Genomic DNA, 20,597 nt, shown 5'->3' on the forward strand with positions numbered 1-20,597 from the left:
AGGTGGTGCGGTATAATCGTCCGCCTTACTTTACATATTTAAATTTTCCTGCTGTTTAAAGTAGTGTGGAATAATCGCCCATCCTATACTTGTTTCAATGAGAATGGTGCGGTACAATTGCCCTTCTCATTAATCATATAAATATTGAGCCTGAAGTTTCGAGTACTTAACATTTTGGCCTGAAGATAAAAAATTTGTAAGAATCAGAAATTCTAACAATATATTCCTCCAGAACACATATCATTGCAAGTTTTTATACACTTCATTTTTTTTCAGAAAAGAAAATGGCAAACTTGGCAAAGCTTGATTTTGCTGCCCTGGACATTACTGGAAAGAATTACCTTACCTGGGTACTGGATACTAAATCCATCTGGAAGCAGTGAATCTTGGAGATACCATTAGGGAAGAGAGCAGTTTATCATCTTAAGATCGGGCGAAAACCATGATTTTTATTCGTCGCCATCTTGATGAGGCACTAAAGAGCGAGTACTTAATGGTTGAATATCCGTAAGCCCTTTGGAATGCCTTGAGAAACAGATACAATCACCAAACAATGGTGATTCTTCCAAGAACTTGCTATAACTGGACTCATTTAAGGATCCAGGATTTCAAGTCAGTGGCTGAGTACAATTCGGCGTTGTTCCGAATTACCTCTCAGATGAAGCTCTGTGGGGATACTATTAATGAGGAGATGTTATTGGAAAAGACTTTCAGCACATTTCATGCCTCTAACATGCTCCTGCAGCAGCAGTATAGAGCGCGAGGCTTTACTGAATACAACTAGCTGATATATGTGCTTCTGGTAGCTGAACAGAACAATGAGTTACTGATGAAAAACCATAATTCCCGACCTACTAGATCAGCACTGTTCCCAGAAGTGAATGCTGCTTCCTTTGAAATGAATACCATATCCTCCCATGGCAATAATTACAAACGAGTATGTGGCCACAAGTAAGGCCAGTGGAAAGGGAAAGGCAAGAACCATGGTGTCCAGTTTCACAACCAGTTTCACAACTAGATTCCAAGGTATAATCCAGGCCCGAGCTTTAAAAATGCAAATCGCCATAAAGGAAAAGCTCATATGAACACTCCTAGAAATCCTAAAGGAGTTTGCCATAGGTGTGGTAGCAACGGACATTGGGCGCGTACTTGTCGCACCCCAAAGTATCTGGTGGAGCTGTATCAAGCCTCATTCAAGGAGAAGGGTGTCGAGATCAATTTCTTCGACCAGGCTCAACCAATGGAAACACCTGATCCAGTGACCAATTTATCAAGACAGTTAAACACAACCCACCTGGATGCTACAAACTTTATTAATGAAAGAGGGAATGAAATTTATGGGTCCAATTGAATTATTTATGTTTAATGTACTCTTGTTATTTGTACTTGTGGTTTAATGCTCGCATTTTCAATTCAATAAAAGTAGTATTCCAGTATGAATAAACTGCTTTTTCTTTACTCAGAGATCATGGATAAAAATTATGATTATTCTCAAAACAAGATCAATGGCGGAGACTTTTGTCTTGCAGAGAGTGCAACCACGCATTCAATACTTCGAGATCGCAAGTATTTCTCGAATTTGGTACTTGCAAAAGTAAAGGTAACAACAATATCAGGGCAATCAGATGTAATTGAAGGCTTCGAAAAAACCCAGATTATGTTACCAAATGGAACAATATTGTCCATACATAATGAATTATACACTACTCAATCCATTCGAAATTTGTTGAGTTTTAAAGACATACGTCTAAATGGATACCACATTGAAACGAAAAGTGTAGAAAATGTGGAACATTTATGCATTACCTCCAATGATACCCAGAAGCGTATATTGGAGAAGTTACATGGTTTATTGAGTGGATTGTATTATACATACATAAAGACAGTTAAGGCATATACTGTCATGAACCAGAAGTTCATTAATTCAAAGGTTTACATGGTTTGGTATGACCGTCTAGGTCATCCAGGATCTACCATGATGCGTAGAATCATTACCAACTCTAATGGACATCCATTATTGAGCAGACACATTGATATCTCAAATGATAACCCTTGCAAGGCTTGTTCCCAAGGGAAGTTGGTAATTAGACCATCACAACTAAAGGTTGATTATGAATCCCCATCATTTTTACAAAGAATTCAAGGGGATATTTGTGGACCTATTCAACCACCTTGTGGACCATTTCAATATTTTATGGTTTTGGTTGATGCATCTACCCGATGATCACATGTTTGCCTATTGTCTACTCGAAATGTAGTTTTTGTGAGACTTCTTGCTCTGATAATTAAGTTGCGAGCACAGTTTCCAGATCATCCAATTAAGTCAATCCGACTTGATACCGCTGGTGAATTTACATCTCAAACCTTTGATGATTACTGTATGGTACTGGGCATTGATGTTGAACACCCTGTTTCTCATGTCCATACTCAAAATGGTTTAGCAGAGGCATTTATCAAGCGGCTTCAATTAATAGCCCGCACTCTGCTCATGAAAACGAAATTGGCAGTCTCTGCATGGGGACATGCCATATTACATGCTGCATCATTGGTTAGATTGAGACCCATAGCCAACCACCAATATTCATCAATACAACTCGTGTTTGGACAACAGCCAAACATTTCACATTTACAAGTTTTTGGTTGTGTTGTTTATGTGCCATTTGCACCGCCACAACGAACTAAAATGGGACCTCAGCGCAGACTGGGAATTTATGTGGGTTTTGATTCACCATCTATCATTAAATATTTGGAACCTTTGATTGGTGATATGTTTACAGCTCGTTTTGCTGATTGTCATTTTGATGAGACAGTTTTCTCGTCGTTAAGGGGGGAGAAAAGACCATTCCAGAAGAACGGCAAAAGTTGACATGGGTTGTTCCCACCTTATCTCATTTTGATCCACGAAGCACTCAATGTGAAAATGAAGTGAAAATTATCGTTCATCTTCAAGGTATTGCTAATCAAATGCCAGATGCATTTAATGATGCTTCGAAAGTGACAAAGTCACTTATACCAGCTACAAATGCATCTACAAGAATTGATGTCCCTGTTGGACAAAATAAAGTGGCAGCGAATGATTCATCCAGTGCACGCCTGAAGCGTGGTAGACCCCTAAGTTCAAAAGATTCAGCCCCTCGAAAGAGAAAGATGAGGGCACAGTTGAACCCAAATGATATCATTCTAGAAAATAAATTAAATGATAAATCCACAATTCATGATTCTGTACTTCCAGAAAAAGAAAATGTCCTTGATGAGACACATGTCCCTGAAGAGACAGAAGTACATGAAAGCAAAGAAATATCCATAAATTATGCATGTACTAATGAATTGTGGGATCGAAATGAAATAATCATCGACGCCATGTTTGCATTTGCAATAGCCACTGAAATTATCTTAAGTGATGATATTGAGCCCCGTTCTGTTGATGAATGCAGACAGAGACAAGATTGGCTTAAGTGGAAAGATGCAATCCAGGCAGAATTAAATTCATTGGAAAGACGAAGTGTTTTTGGACCAGTAGTCCAAACCCCGCTTGGTGTAAACCCCGTAGGTTACAAATGGGTATTCATAAGGAAACGCAACGAGAAAAACGAGATTGCAAGATATAAAGCATGATTCGTTGCACACAGTTTTTCACAAAGACCTGGAATGGATTATGAAGAGACATACTCTCCTGTAATGGACGCAATTATGTTCCATTACTTAATAAGTTTGGAGATTTCAGAAAAACTTGACATGCGACTTATGGATGTCATCACCGCATATCTATATGGAGAATTAGATATTGACATATATATGAAAGTCCTAGAAGGAATTAAGTTGCCTGAAGCAACTAACAAACCACGAAGTATGTTCTTAATCAAATTAAGACGATCACTATATGGGTTGAAACAATCTGGGCGAATGTGGTATAATCGTCTCAGTGAGTATTTGATTAAAGAAGGATATGCCAACAATGTCATCTGCCCTTGTGTATTCATTAAGAAATCAAAAATTGGATTTGTTATAGTGGCAGTATACGTCGATGATATGAACCTAGTTGTAACCCCTGAAGAGCTCAACAAAACTGCTAAATATCTGAAAAGCGAATTTGAAATGAAAGACCTTGGGAAAACCAAATATTGTCTTGGCCTGCAGATTGAGCATTGTGTCAATGGAATTTTGGTCCATCAATCAGCTTACATTGAAAAAATACTGAAGCGATTTGGCATGGACAAGGCTTATCCACTTAGCACCCCAATGGTCGTTCGTTCTTTGGACATTAAGAAAGATCCATTCCGTCCAAAAGAAGATGATGAACTGGTCATTGGTCCAGAAATACCATATTTAAGCGCAATAGATGCTTTATTGTATTTAGCACAATGTACTAGACCAGATATAGCTTTTTTAGTTAACTTGTTAGCCAGGTACAACTCTGCTCCAACAATTCGTCATTGGAAGGGAGTCAAAGATGTTCTACGATACCTTCGTTGGACAATAAATATGGATCTCTTCCGTGTTCACTAATGGAGATACTGCAATTTCATGGCGATCAACGAAGTTGCTACATCTTCCAATCACTCGAAAATAATTGCTTTACATGAAATAAGTCGTGAATGTTCTTGGTTAAGATCAATGATCCATCACATCCGGAATTCATGTGGTCTACCTTCAAAGACAGACACTCCAATTGTCATCCATCAAGATAATGCAGCATGTGTCGCCTAGATGAAGGAAGGATTCATCAAAGGTGATAAGACTAAACTCATATCTCCAAGATTTTTCAGCGCACATGAGCTTCATAAGGCTAAAGTTATTGAAGTTAGACAAATCCGTTCCAATGAAAATTTAGCAGACTTGTTCACCAAATCTCTACCAAAGTGCACATTTTAGAAGTTGGTGCAAGGAATCGGATTACGTCGGCTTACAAATTTGAAGAATTCGGAATCAGGGGGAGATACAATTCAGGGGGAGCATCCATGAGACATGCATGTTGTACTCTTTTTCCTTCGATTAGGATTTTTTCCCATTGGGTTTTTCCTATCAAGGTTTTAACGAGGTAACATAAGCATGCTCAACACCATCCAGGTAAAGTTGTACTCTTTTTCCCATGCTATGGTTTTTTTCCCACTGGGTTTTTCCAAGCAAGGTTTTAACGAGGCAACTGATACTGATATGTGGGCATCCAAGGGGAAGTGTTGTAAATAATGGACATGTGTATAGTAATGTACAATAAAGTATCACATGTGAATAGTAAGTTTTGTAAGTTTCCATTGAAGTGGCTCTATAAATTGAGCACTTAGATTGTTCAAATTAAGTGAAGATCAAGAAGAGAAAAGAAAGAGCAAAACATCTAATAGCAATAATATACATTACTTCCTCTGCAACAGCTTGTGTTGGTATAATACTTTGAAACTGCTTCGTTCCTGTCCCGAGTAAAGGTTATCTTTCTAAATTTTGCTTATTTATAACACCTCCCTCTTTATAAAAATATATTTGAATTTTGTGATTGGAGGATGGAGATATCCAATACTTCCTCAGCAAATAGTCCTCTAGTACACTACTGACTACCCCACCTCACATATATGTTGTACCATTCATTCACACCTTTTTGTTCCCATTTTTCACTTAATCCATAATATCGTAAGTGTAAAATTCATAAATTTTAGGATTAATTCCACAGAATAAAGATAGGACAATACTTGGGTTTGGGTATACATAATTCAATACCCAATATATACTGACCTATTACATGACTCAAAAATATTACAAGAGATAAGTGTTTGGTTGTCCACATAACAAGAGATAAGTGTCGCAAAATTATTGATCCACGTAATGAGTGAGTACTTTAAGTACTGATTGGTAAGTTCTCAATACCCAAGCATTATGCATAAAGATATAAACCATAGTATTATTCGGTAAAAGTGTCTAGCAAGGTCGCTTTAATCTTTTCTCTAAGCATCAAATTTGAATGGTAATGCAGCTCCCCTTCAAACAATTTTTTACCAAGCAAAATTTTTTGGGTAGGTTGTGAAGATGTGGGCTATATGACGTATAGGTGGTAAATGGCCCATTTTATGTGCTCGTTAAAAAAAAAAAAACTTTGAACAACAACAGGGTGGCGAGAATTAGAGCCTCTCCTTGTTTGTAGTCGTTTGATCAAATTTCAACGATCCGATGGGTTTGCTTAGGAGGCCCAGCCTCCTACACTCAGAAGAAGATCATGATCCCTAACTTTCAACCTCTAACAACACGAACTCGTTTTTTTTTTATTCTTTTGCGATTATAGAAAAACATTCTAAGTTTTAACTTTCAACCTCTAACAACACAAACAACATTATAGTATAGTAATATTTATCTTTCAAAATTTTAGAAGATTCCAAAAGTTTAAATCCCTGCACCCAAATGATTTCTTTTGAAATTATATTAAAACGAAAAACATTTCAACTTCCCAATTTTAAAAGATATCCTAAGAGTTCAAATCCTCCCTCCCCAAATGATTCTTTTGCAACTATAGAAAAACGAATAACATTTCCACTTCTAACAACAAGAACAACACCATGGTCTAGTAGTGCTTCTATTTCACAATTTTAAGAAGATATCTCAAAAGTTCGAATCCCTGATCCTTAAATGATTAAGAAAAAAAACAATATATTATATTTGAGATTCCAGGGTTAGCCATCCATCCTTTCATCTGGTCCGTAGAAACAAAAAAAAAATCAAACTCTATATGCTATACCAAATATAAACTCTACTGCAAACCGTGGCTGGTACTAGAACACAACAACAACAACAAAGCCTTTTCCCACTAAGTGGGGTCGGCTATATGAATCCTAGAACGCCATTGCGCTCGGTTTTGTGTCATGCCCTCCGTTAGATCCAAGTACTCTAAGTCTTTTCTTAGAGTCTCTTCCAAAGTTTTCCTAGGTCTTCCTCTACCCCTTCGGCCCTGAACCTCTGTCCCGTAGTCACATCTTCGAACCGGAGCGTCAGTCGGCCTTCTTTGCACATGTCCAAATCACCAGAGCCGATTTTCTCTCATCTTTCCTACAATTTCGGCTACTCCTACTTTACCTCGGATATCCTCATTCCCAATCTTATCCTTTCTCGTGTGCCCACACATCCCACGAAGCATCCTCATCTCCGCTACACCCATTTTGTGTACGTGTTGATGCTTCACCACCCAACATTCTCTGCCATACAACATCGCTGGCCTTATTGCCGTCCTATAAAATTTTTCCTTGAGCTTCAGTGGCCTACGACGGTCACACAACACGCCGGATGCACTCTTTCCATCCAGCTCGTATTCTATGGTTGAGATCTCCATCTAATTCTCCGTTCTCTTGCAAGATAGATCATAGGTAACGAAAACGGTCGCTTTTTGTGATCTTCGCTAGATTGCTCCGGTCATTAGTGTGGATAAGTATATAAATGGATAGAGATAAGAAAGCAAACACAAGATGTACGTGGTTCACCCAGATTGGCTACGTCCACGGAATAGAAGAGTTCTCATTAATTGTGAAGGGTTTACACAAGTACATAGGTTCAAGCTCTCCTTTAGTGAGTACGAGTGAATGATTTAGTACAAATGACATTAGGAAATATTGTGGGAGAATGATCTCGTAATCACGAAACTTCTAAGTATCGGAGTGTGGTGTCGTCTTGACTTGCCTTATCTGTCTCATAGGTAGATGTGGCATCTTCTCTGGAAGTACTCTTCCTCCATCCAGGGGTGGTATCTTTAACTGGTGGAGATGCACAAGGTAATGTATCAATTTCACTTGAAGCTTACTTGTAGTTTCAGGCTTGGTCAAGCGCGATACAAACCATGTAGTAGGAGTCCCCCAAGTCGCCGAGCTAGGGGGTCTGCTGAAAGAGGTGACAGACAAGGTAAGCAATCAGAGCTCCGACTGATTGTTCACCTTCTCCCCATCTTGCAGCAGCATGAAGGATAAAGAGAAGAAAAATGAGAAGAGATGATATGAGATACTTTTGCTTTTGAAGAAGTAACTTTCCACAGGCTTATTCTTGAACTGAGCTGGAGGGTTTTCTGGTTTCCTCCAGAGTATAAGGCCGACTGAAGAATTTGAGGGTCAAAACAAGTCCATCAAATCTAGAGTACGTTCCACCCTGCTGATATGGGATACTTTTGCTTTTGACAGAGTAATGGATGTATCGGCACGTGTGCTGTTACGCTTGTCTCCACATGCTTCCTTGTATCCTTCGCACTTGCCCTATCTGTTCCTCAAGCAGATGCGGAATCTTCCCTGGAAACATAAGATGATGAAGATGAGTACTCGAGAGCAATGCCAGGTAAGTAATCAGGTAAGGGGTTCCAGGCAGTCAGTTCCTGGCTGGAAGCTTGATTCCAAGTGCTGACTGATTGCTCTCTTTCTCCTTGTCTTGCAGGTAAAAACAAGGCCAAAAGAAAAAACAGGGAAAAAGCATGATATGGGATACTCTTGCTTTTAACCCTGATGATATGAGATATTCTTGCTCTAGTATAGCTTGTTTGCAGAGGTATTATCGGGGGGAAAGAAAGCTGAATATTTCGAAAGGCTTTGTTGGGAGTGCCCTCTCAGATATGATGAAGGGTTGAGCATTTTTGCAGGTCTGCCTGTCCGTTGGGGATGGAGGTCGACATATATAGGAGTCTCCCTAACAACAAGTAGTAATGCTATTCCTTTACCCTGCTTGGTCATAGCACGGTAGTGGGAGCTGCCAGTTTCACATGTTTTAACTCTGTCAGAGCACTTTGAAAAAGTGGTCTGTGGTATCTGGCTCTCGAGATTCGGAGAACGATGCCTCTTCGATTTTTGAGAAAGCAATCATGCTGGGGGTCTGACTCTCGAGATTCGGAGAGCAGTGTCTCTTCGATTTTGAGGAAGTAATCATGTTGGGAGTCTGGCTCTCGAGATTCGGAAGGCGGTGCCTCTTCGATTTTGGAGCAAGCAATCTTGTTGGGAGTGTTGTCTTGAATGTGAGTAAAGGTTGGACATGTTTGCTAGTCTACCTTGCCACGAAGCACAAAGGTTGACACACAGGGACTTTCCAATTATCCAGCAATGGTACTGTTCCTTTACCCTCTCTTCGATTTTGAGAAAGTAGTCATGTTGGGAGTCTGGCTCTCGAGATTCGGAGGACGGTGCCTCTTCGATTTTGGAGCAAGCAATCTTGTTGGGACTGTTTTCTCGAATGTGAGTAAAGGTTGGGCATGTTTGCTAGTCTACCTTGCCACGAAGCACAGAGGTTGACACACAGGGACTTTCCAATTATCCAGCAGTGGTACTGTTCCTTTACCCTTGTGGGTAATAATATGGTAGCTAGACCTTCAAAATTTATGTGTCTAAACTTTGTTAGTGCTGTTTCTTTGCTATTCTTTTACCTTTCTTGGTCAGAGCGATGTAGTGGGAGCTGCAAGCTTCACGTGCTCAACTTTGGCAGAGAACTTTGGCAAAGTGATCTGTGGTACCCATGAGTTATTGTTGCGTGTGGGAAGTGGGTGATTGAACAGTAAGATTCATGTGCTTTCTACTTCACCAGAAGTCTTCGACAGAATGCCCATAATTTCTGCAAAGCTGAGTGTGCGTGTGACAGGTGCTGACAAGGCTAGAAAAGTAGATTCCTCTTCGATTTCTGAGATCGGCCCTCGTGGTCTCTGAGCAGCCCAGCTTTTGAGAAAGCGAGCGCCTCTTCGATTGATTCGGAGAACGGTGCCTCACCGATTTTTGAGAAAGCAATCATGCTGGGGGTCTGGCTCTCGAGATTCGGGGAGCAGTGTCTCTTCGATTTTTGAGAAAGTAATCATGTTGGGAGAGTGGCTCTCGAGATTCGGAGGGCGGTGCCTCTTCGATTTTGGAGCAAGCAATCTTGTTGGGAGTGTTTTCTCGAATGTGAGTAAAGGTTGGGCATGTTTGCTAGTCTACCTTGCCACGAAGCACAGAGGTTGACACACAGGGACTTTCCAATTATCCAGCAATGGTACTGTTCCTTTACCCTCTCTTCGATTTTTAAGAAAGTAGTCATGTTGGGAGTCTGGCTCTTTAGATTCGGAGGACGGTGCCTCTTCGATTTTGGAGCAAGCAATCTTATTGGGAGTGTTTTCTCGAATGTGAGTAAAGGTTGGGCATGTTTGCTAGTCTACCTTGCCACGAAGCACAGAGGTTGACATACATGGACTTTCCAATTATCTAGCAGTGGTACTGTTCCTTTACCCTTGTGGGTAATAATATGGTAGCTATACCTTCAAAATTTATGGGTCTAAACTTTGTTAGTGCTGTTTCTTTGCTATTCTTTTACCCTTCTTGGTCAGAGCGATGTAGTGGGAGCTGCAAGCTTCACGTGCTCAACTTTGGCAGAGAACTTTGGCAAAGTTATCTGTGGTACCCATGAGCTATTGTTGCGTGTGGGAAGTGGGTGATTGAACAGTAAGATTCATGTGTTTTCTACTTCCCCAGAAGTCTTTGACAGAATGCCCATAATTTCCGCAAAGCTGAGTGTGCGTGTGACAGGTGCTGACAAGGCTGGAAAAGTAGGTGCCTCTTCGATTTCTGAGATCGGCCCTCGTGGTCTCTAGGGAGCCCAGCTTTTGAGAAAGCGAGCGCCTCTTCGATTTCTGAGATCGGCCTTCGTGGTCTTTGAGCAGCCCAACTTTTGAGAAAGCAAACGGCTCTTCGATTTCTGAGATCAACCCTCGTGATCTCTAAGCAGCCCAACTTTTGAGAAAGCAAACGCCTCTTCGATTTCTGAGCAGGCGCCTCTTTGATTTCTGAAGCTCCGTCGAGTGCAGATTTTTATAGAGGCTGGCATTAAGTTCCAAAGCACACTTGAATCTCCACCAGTAGAAGCTTCATTCTTGCACTTCTAAGATCTTGATTTGTCCGACCTCTTCTCTCTTCAACACCTTTGAAAATGTCTGGCCCCTCCGACCGTCGTTTTGACTTGAACCTTGTTGAAGAGGCAGCCCCGCCTTCTCCAGACAACATATGGCGCCCATCCTTCGTCTCCCCAACTGGTCCTCTTACCGTTGGGGATTCCGTGATGAAGAATGATATGACTGCTGCGGTGGTGGCCAGGAACCTTCTCACTCCCAAAGATAACAGACTACTTTCCAAACGGTCTGATGAGTTAGCTGTTAAGGATTCGCTGGCTCTCAGTGTTCAGTGTGCAGGTTCTGTGTCTAATATGGCCCAACGCCTATTTGCTCGAACCCGCCAAGTTGAATCATTGGCGGCTGAAGTGATGAGTCTCAAACAGGAGATTAGAGGGCTCAAGCATGAGAATAAACAGTTGCACCGGCTCGCACATGACTATGCTACAAACATGAAGAGGAAGCTTGACCAGATGAAGGAAACTGATGGTCAGGTTTTACTTGATCATCAGAGATTTGTGGGTTTGTTCCAAAGGCATTTATTGCCTTCGTCTTCTGGGGCTGTACCGCGTAATGAAGCTCCAAATGATCAACCTCTGATGCCTCCTCCTTCTAGGGTTCTGTCCAGTACTGAGGCTCCAAATGATCCCCCTCTGGTGCCTTCTCTTTCTGGGGCTCTACCGACTGCTGAGACTTCTCCTAAGCAACCTTTGTGAAGGCTCCCTCTTGTGTGTTTATTTTGACTCATGTATATGTACATATTTGTAGCTTATCGGGGATATCAATAAATAAGCTTTCCTTCATTTCAACGTATTGTGTTAAATACACCAAAGCCTTCTTCGCTAAGTTCTTTGAATTTTCTTTTGTTGAAGCTTGTATGTTGAAGCTTTCTGAGTGGAGCATGTAGGTTGGGGTAGTGTTCCCTTAATTTCCCGAGTGAGGAAAACTTCTTGGTTGGAGACTTGGAAAATCCAAGTCACTGAGTGGGATCGGCTATATGAATCTTAGATGGCTGGTACTAGAAGTGGAAAAAAAAATCCCGAAATCTCGAACCGAACAAAAAAAATCCCGATCTCAAATCAAAAATTTCCCAAACCGAAATTCCCAAAATTTTTGGGATGCTATTCCAAACCGATCATGAAGTTTCGGGAATCCCAAACTGATCATATGTCATAGTTGAATTAAAATTCATGAGTTGTTTCTGTTCGTTGAAACTTTAGACAACAGTCATATTGTTTCAAAAAGGGTGGCTTGAGTTCTATATAAACTCAAGCATCCCACCTGTCTAATAGAATGAAGAGAAGAGTTTTCTCCAATGTCTTAGTAGAAATTCGAGTCGTGTCTTGAGAGTATAGAATATATGAAGTTCGCTAGTGTCCGAAGATTGAAGTGCTTTGACTTCGGATTATAGATTGTTGAATCCTGGGAGACGGACGCCTAACGAACTACAAGCACAAGAGTAGGGGCGAAATTCTGTCTTTAGGACATTACATTTATGCAAGCCTCAATCTTCAAGTTTGTCAGTTTTCCTAACTTTATTTCTAGTTGTTTACATGAATTTTGTATACTATTGATGTTGTGATTTTCTTTATGATTTTCATATTTTCTAATATTGCTCCAACATTCTCTCATTCGTGCCGTTGCAAATATGATCAGCCTCATCTTCTTCCATGTCAATCAATACAAAACCTTCCATGAAACCATTTCACGATTCGCTGTCACCTTCCTCCCCCACTGCCATGGCTGCCATGAGAAATAAGGGGACGGATTGGGGGCGGAGTCGATGGTAGAGACGGGTGGGACTGATGGAGGTGAAAAGGTTGAGTCGACGGAGGTGATAGGATGGGAACACCTTGAATGAGGCGAGGGATTGACCAGATCTCCCATGAAGGAAGAAGATAGGCGTTTGGTTATCCACATAACAAGAGATAAGTATCGCAAAATTATTGATCCACGTAATGAGTGAGAATTTTGAGTACTGATTGGTAAGTTCTCAATACCCACGCATTCTGCATAAACATATAAACCACAGTATTATTCGGTAAATGTGTCTAGCAAGGTCGCTTTAATATTTCTCTAAGCATCAAATTTGAATGGTAATGCAGCTCCCCTTCAAACAATTTTTTACCAAGCAAAATCTTTTGGGTGGTTTTTGCAGATGTGTATAGGTGGTAAATGGCCCATTTTATGTGCTCTTTAACAAAAAAAAAAAAGACTTTGAGCAACAACGGGGTGGTGGCGAGATTTCGAGCCTCTCCCTGTTTATAGTCGTTTGATCAAACTTCAATGGTCTGATGGGTTTGCCTCCTAAGCTCAGAAGAGGATCATGATCCCTAACTTTCAACCTCTAACAACATGAACTCATTTCCTTTTGCGATTATAGAAAAACATTCTAAGTTTTAACTTTCAACCTCTAACAACACGAACGACATTATATTATAGTAAACATTCTTTTGAAATTATATTAAAACGAAAAACATTTCAACTTCCCAATTTTAAAAGATGTCCCAAGAGTTCAAATCCTCGCTCCCCAAATGATTCTTTTACAACTATAGAAAAACGAATAACATTTCCACTTCTAACAACAAGAACAACACCATGGTTTAGTAGTGCTTCTATTTCACAATTTTAAGAAGGTATCCCAAAAGTTCGAATCCCTGCTCCCTAAATGATTAACCAAAAAACAATATATTATATTTGAGATTCCAGGGTTAGCCATCCATCCTTTCATCTGGTCCATAGAAACAGAAAAAAGTCAAACTCTATACGCTATACCAAATATAAACTCTACTGCAAACCGTGGCTAGTACTAGAAGTGGAAAAAAAATCCCGATCTCAAATAAAAAATTTCCCAAACCGAAATTTCCGAAATTTTTGGGATGCTATCCCAAACTAATCATGAAATTTCGGTATGGGATTTGAGATTGTCTTCTAAATATTTCGGGAATCCCATACCGAAACGAAAATATATATTATTAATTATTATATACATATACGGGGAGCTTAAGGGGAGGGATCCCCATGTTTTTGAAAAAATGGGGAGCCTTCTCCTAACCGTTGGATGAAATGGGTGGTTGAGATTAAATGAGGATCCCCATCTTTCTTTTTTCTTTTTCTTTTCTGGTTCCCGCCTTTTCCGTGTGACACCGGCGCAGTCATCTCCCACGAACAGAGCACAATACCAGCCAAATCACAGGCCATCGCGAATAATCTTTGAGATTTCAGGTATGGGTCTCCTCCTCATTCACTATTTTAGACGATTAATTTGGATTTGGATTGAACAAATGGGGTTTTTTTCTGGTTCTCTCCTCTCCCACGAACAGAGAAGCTGTTGTGTTTCAGTGTGCGTTAGTCGATCATACTTAAAACTCACAAAATTGTAATCGAATACCCTCTAATTGAAAAGGAACTCTTCATTAACAACCAAGGAGCCAAGTTTATCCTTTTTAGTAATCATGTGGGTTTTTCTAGTTAAAGTAAATATAAATTGTGAGAAGAATGGGCAAACATGGAGGCTGGAAGAGTTGACCTCGCAGGTGGGCAGCCTGTGAGAGTAGCTAAGAAGACAAATTGAAATAAATTGAAAAGGAACTCTTCATTAACGATATACGCCGCTGTAATAATTGGGATTGTCTTGGAAACCCACTAAAGAAAACTGACCTTGAAGAGGTTTATCGCCTTGGAAAAGCATGTTACTCACATAGACAGTTCACTGAAAATCGAGAGGCAGTGGACGAGATAGAAAATAGAAAATTCAAGTTGGTTTTTGAGTTCTAATTCAACTTGGTTACAGATTTTTCTTGAATAATTTGAGTTTTGTTCTTCTTTTCAAATTTTTGTTGATGCTTTTTATTATTCTTTTTGGTGTGGATGTTTGATTGTGCTAATGTTCATGTTCAAGTTATGGAAGCTAATGAGATGACTATTGAAGTTACGGGAACTGATGAAATGCCTATTCAAGTTATGGAAGCTATGGAAGCTAATGAGATGACTATTGAAGTTACGGGAACTAATGAAATGCCTGTTCAAGTTATGGAAGCTAATGAAATGCAAGTTCCAATGGAAAATCAGTCAGAAATTGTAGCTGGTATTTGTTTTTTCTATCCTCAAGTAACAGATGAGTTCAAGCCTACCATAGGTCAACGTTTCGAAACATTAGACGAAGTGCTTGAATTTTACAACAATTATGCAAGGGAGGCTGGGTTTAGTGTTCGAATGCATTCAAGTAAGAAAAATAAGGATGGTGAGATCACGAGAAAGGAGTTTGTGTGCAACAAAGAGGGAAGTAATACAAAAGAATGGATTGGTGACGAACAAAAGCGTCGTGGATTAACCAAAGAAAGTTGTAAAGCAAGATTGATAGTTGTGAGATCTAAACTTGGTGGGTATGCAATCACCATATTTGACGAGGGTCATAATCATCCAATGACATCCCCACGAAGACGCCACTTGCTAAAGTCTCATTGCAAGGTTACTAAGTGTCATAAAATATTAGCTGATCAGCTAGACATGGCAAACATACCTCCACACAAACAATTTGACATTCTTGGATTGCAGGTAGGTGGAATTGAAAATGTTGGTTGTACACAAGAAGATTTAAATAACTATCGAGGAAAAGTGCGAAACAAGATGAAGGGGCATGATGGAAAAATGTTGCATGATCATTTTTTGCTAGAGCAAGAAAGAAATTCTGAATTCACATTCAAGATTCAAGCAGATGAAGAACACAAGATTACTCAATGTTTTTGGGCCGATGCAAGTTCTAGGCAAGCATACAAGCTTTATGGTGATGTGGTCATTTTTGACACTACATACAACACCAACCGGTATAGTATGATATTTGCCCCGTTCATGGGTATAAACAATCATGGTCAAACAATCGTTTTTGCTGGTGCCTTTCTAAGTGACGAGACAACAGATTCATTCGTTTGGTTATTTAGAGAATTTTTAAATGCCATGCCTGGTGATGCTCCAAAAATGATTATTACTGATCAAGATCCGGCAATGACAAAAGCCATTCCTTACTGTTTTCCAAACACGTTTCACAGATTCTGTACGTGGCATATTTTGGATAAGTTCTCGAGCAAGCTTCCTGCGATGAAATACAAAGATCATTATTTAGATTTCAAAGCATGTATTTGGGAGTCAGAGACTAGATAGGAGTTTGATGTGAAATGGATGGCCGTTGTTTCAAAAAGTGGATTATCTGGTAATGGCTGGTTGCAATCAATATATGGGATTCGATCTACTTGGGTTCCATCCTATGTGAATCATGTTTTTTCTTGAACCTGATCCTGTTAAGACCAAAGGATCTGGAAAAAGACTTAAAAAGGGAAAAGAGAAAGGAAAATGCAAGAAGAGGGTTAATGGTAACCTTTGTCATGGGTGTGGGCAATACGGAGTTAATCATGACAAAAGAAATTGTCCAGAGCTCCACAATCGGTAAGAATACATACTCCACGTGTTTTTCTATGTATATCGTGCAATTAATATATCAATAGTTGAAATGCGTTTGTTGTCTTTGATGTATAATAGCATTATTATTGTTAATCAACATTTTTATGATTTCTATTTTGGTTAATTGCAGGATGAGCAACACTCATTGTCTATAGGAAGCTGATCTCATTTTTTTGTTCCTAATTTGCATGGTGTTAATGAGGTTCCTCTGTTTTGCATAAGTTTATTCTATGAATTTGGAGGAATTGGCCATGAGCTTGCAGGATGAGGAGCACTCATTGTCCATAGGAAGCTGATCTCATTTTTTTGTTCCTAATTTGCATGGTGTTAATGAGGTTCCTCTGTTGTGCATAAGTTTATTCTATGAATTTGGAGGAATTGGCCATGAACTTGAAGGAATTCACATATTTTGTATGACTTTATTTAGAAATTTATAGTTCAATGATAAAGAACAATAGCATCTCAACTTTGGAGGCAACATGGAAGACATCAAATGGTTTTTTTTTATTTCATGAATATCAATCCAATTCTTTTACAGTGCTTCTCATACACAGTAAAAAACAATAACAATTTACAAAATGTCGATAAATAACTTTTGAGTCAACATGGAAGACATCTGCAACTTCTTTTTCATATTGCTGCTTGCTGCTAATTGCTAAAGCTTGAGTTTTGCAACTTCCTTTTCATACTCTGCTTGTTGGTTGCTACTCATCAACTCAGCAACTCAAATAGGAAATTCATGATATGAGTGAGGGTTCCTTTTGTTAACCAAGATATGAAAACAAGTCAAGCTTGACCAAGGCTCCTGTGATCTTGACATTTAGCTTCCTCTTTGAAATGAATAAATGCCTTCAATTGATCTTCACTCTCCCATGCAGTGCCATAGATCCTCTGCAGCATTGGTTTCATTTCATCTCCTCTGCAGCATCGATTTCTTTTCATCTACTCTTCAACAGAATTCTAGTTCGGCATACAATGAGGAACTATGGCATAAAGACAGGCTAATAGGACAAGATGCTAGTTCAAAACACAATCAAATCCCAGTACAAGCATATGTATAAACATAAGTATAATTTGGTTAGCTTGACCAAAAGGTTCCTCCCACCTTCAAATTAGTCTCCTTTTCAATCTGCATATCAATAACTCATTTTTAAAGAGCAGCAACAACATTGTTTGCCCTAAAACCCTAAACCTTAAACCCTCTCTTTTTTGTTCCTTTAAATTTCCATCGTAAGACTCGACACAAAGTGCTTTCTGGTGTTTTAAAGGTATCTGTCTGTGTGCAAGTCGAACCACATTGACCAAATATGCACAAGAAAAAACATTAGCTGCCCTGCACAAAATCATTCGGCAAACTGATTAAGATTTTCATACCAAAATACAGCGATTTGTACAAACGGACAAGGAAAATGAAATAACAAATGTCTAGAAATTGAAAGACTAATAAAGTAAGATTATGACCAAAGTCTCATCACAGTAAACATACAGAAAGCATACCTTGCAACTATAATAAAAATCTGAGGCAATCACGGACCAAGTTAAGGAAAAAGATGAAGTTTCAGTTGCTACAGTATAAGAACTTTTCACATTAGACTACTAATTCAAAGGATACAATTGAGAAAAAAATGAACCCCACATGTGACCAGCTATGTTGTTCCTTGGCAATATCAAAACCCATGTATATAAACCTGAAAATTAAGGTTTTCATTTCAAAACAAGCGTGGTGTGTCATGTGTAAATAACAGCTTAAATACTGGATATGTGATCAAGACAATGAAAAGCTCACTTACACAAACGTCTCCGCTAGTGATGATATCAAATGGAAAAAGGAAGAAACAGATCTTTGAGAGTTTTCTGATAAATTTGAATACGTATAATGCTTCATAACCTAAAACAGAACACCAGTTTGTCCATGGCACAGCTTTACCGTAAAATATATTAAAAAGAAAAAAATGTACAGTTCTTCCACTTACCATTCATGTGAACAATATTGACACAATACCAGACAGACCAAGACCTTCTGCAAGCATGTAACTAAACAGATGATAGTTCTACGTCAATTTGCATATAAGGAGAAGGCCTTAAAACTAATTTACATAAGTTATATCCAATTGTTGACATCCTCAGACAACAACGCGTGTACTAACAAATACTGAAAGTTTAAAGTTTACTGACTTAAGATTAGATTCTTTGCAGCAAAGATGATATTAACCTGATTTTAATGGTTCTGTACCTGAATTAACTGAGTGCATATCACGTTTCCCTGTCAGAGTCTTGGAATGGGGTACAAAAGATGACTCACGAGAAGTATGGAAAGAGGACAAACATACAGCACTCCAAGTTTTGAAGACTGAAAAGATAACAAGACACCCTCGTTATTTCCGTCGTAGCACCAACTAAACAAAGGCCATCAAAGAATGGAAGAAAAGAATCAGAACGCAATAGGTTTTGCTTTTAGAATTTGAAAATATAAACCCCAATTGTTCAACCCAAATTCCAAATTAATCACCTAAAATAGTGAATGAGGAGAAGACCCATACCTGAAATCTCAAAGGTTAAAGACGATGGCCTGTGATTTGGCTGGCGCGAAGCTCTATTCGTGGGAGATATTTGTGTCGCAAGGGAGAGGAGAGAACCAGAAAAAACCCCAATTGTTCATTCCAAATCCAAATTAATCGTCTAAAATAGTGAATAAGGAGGAGACCCATACCTGAAATCTCAAAGGTTATTCGCGATGGCCTGTGATTTGGCTGGTATTGCGCTCTGTTCGTGGGAGATGATGTGCGCCGGTGTCGCACAGAAGAGGCGGAAACCAGAAAAGAAAAAGGAAAATGAAAGATGGGGATCCACATTTAATCTCAACCACCCATTTCATCCAACGGTTAGGAGAAGGCTCCCCATTTTTTCAAAAAAATGGGATCCCTCCCCTTAAGCTCCCCGTATACATATATATATATATATATATATATATACATATATATATATATATATATATATATATATATATATATATTTAATTATAGTTATAGTTAATTTCAACCTTTGGATTGTTTCAAATTGATCTGTGCCGTCCATTGTTAGGGTTCTCCAGCTCTGTGTTCTCTCCATTCATTTCAATTTTGAAGCATTTACGACTCCACGGAATTCTCACTCCCGACCGGAAAACGAGGATCTACTTAGCTTGCTCGAATCAAGTAAGTGCTCTGTTCCTTTTGACATTCCAAAGAATACCCATTTCTTCTGCCTCATCCTTCGTCCAAACCCTCCATTTATTTTGGCCTTTTACCCCCACTCTGTTGCCATTTCAGTCTGCAAGTTCATACCTCAGGACTGTGAATCTGGAGCAAACTTTGCTTAAATTTAATCGGTTTAGTTTAATTGGGCTTCTGTGTCTCTGTACTTCATAATTCGGATACTATTTTTTGCATTTTATGCGGGATTGAAGAATGTTAACTTAGCTGCCTGCTGTTCATTGTCGAATGGGTAAAATCTGTAGTTCTCTGTTATCTCTTTTGTATGGGGTGGGGTTGGATCTACTTTAGTTACAGTGACTTTGTAAATGAGATTTGTTGTGAACTTATGCAGTAAATTGTATTGTGGGTTTTTTTTTATATGTTGCTCACCACCTGTTTGATAAAATAAGAAACGATATATTTTACTTGCCTATGATTATTGAATACAAGAAAATGATATTATGGGTTTTTTCACAGAATCATGTTAACCGTATATGGGAAAGTTCAATTTTTTCTCATTTCATTATATTGCCTGTTCTACCAGCCCAAAAGATAATATTGTTATGATTTTGTTAGAGCTTAGAAGATATTTAACAGGCAATGTATTACGGTGGATTCGGACGGGGATACAGCTGCACAAGTCTAAATTTCTCAAATCTGTCTAAATTTCACAAGTCTAAATTACCACAAGTCTAGATTCCAGCCCTAGTTGCAGAGCTTAACCATTACTTGTAGCCCTATTTGAAGAACAGTTCATAATTTCATATTTCAATTTGAGATTCCCGATTTGTCCCGAAATCGCGAAAATATTTCGGGTTCCCCGAAAATTTGGTTTGGGATTGGTCTTCAAATTCTCGTCCCGAAAAATTTCGGTATGGAATTGGTCTTCAAATTTCGGTTCGATATCCGAAACAAGCCCTAGCTGGTACTCCCACATTTTAGAGCAGCAATAAGTAACCAGTAAGTATGGCATTACTCATTGTGTGACAGACAACAAAAACTAACCATTTTCCGGTGAATGAACCCCTATAGCAGCTCTGACAGTATAAAACTGCTTC

The 20,597-nt window shown here is 39.2% G+C and overlaps 2 protein-coding genes and 1 long non-coding RNA gene across 8 annotated transcripts in view; 1 reads left to right on the plus strand and 2 right to left on the minus strand.

The window, feature by feature from the left end:
- Positions 1-20,597, minus strand: part of LOC126618220 (NAC domain-containing protein 71-like) — a 71,420-nt gene that overhangs the window by 12,807 nt on the left and 38,016 nt on the right. The gene's annotated exons all lie outside the window — the stretch shown is intronic.
- Positions 16,809-19,096, minus strand: LOC126618289 (sodium/hydrogen exchanger 6-like). Of its 5 annotated transcripts, none has more exons than XM_050286338.1 (6): positions 18,847-19,090; positions 18,280-18,656; positions 18,097-18,194; positions 17,919-17,994; positions 17,804-17,823; positions 16,809-17,639 (listed from the first exon to the last, which is right to left on the minus strand). In XM_050286338.1, exons 2-6 carry the CDS (start codon positions 18,280-18,282, stop codon positions 17,414-17,416), a joined length of 423 nt encoding a protein of 140 aa, XP_050142295.1. In that variant the 5' UTR covers positions 18,283-18,656; positions 18,847-19,090; the 3' UTR covers positions 16,809-17,413. The 5 variants fall into 5 exon arrangements, 3 of the variants coding, with proteins under 3 accessions (XP_050142295.1, XP_050142297.1, XP_050142300.1); XM_050286340.1 differs by having other exon boundaries at positions 18,280-18,702; XM_050286343.1 differs by having other exon boundaries at positions 19,017-19,087.
- LOC126618326 (uncharacterized) lies at positions 19,370-19,972 on the plus strand. The gene is made up of 2 exons (XR_007621656.1): positions 19,370-19,500; positions 19,615-19,972. It is a non-coding gene; the product is annotated as an uncharacterized LOC126618326 (long non-coding RNA).

The sequence above is a fragment of the Malus sylvestris genome, chromosome 1 (assembly GCF_916048215.2).
Source record: "Malus sylvestris chromosome 1, drMalSylv7.2, whole genome shotgun sequence".
Lineage (NCBI taxonomy): Eukaryota > Viridiplantae > Streptophyta > Magnoliopsida > Rosales > Rosaceae > Malus > Malus sylvestris.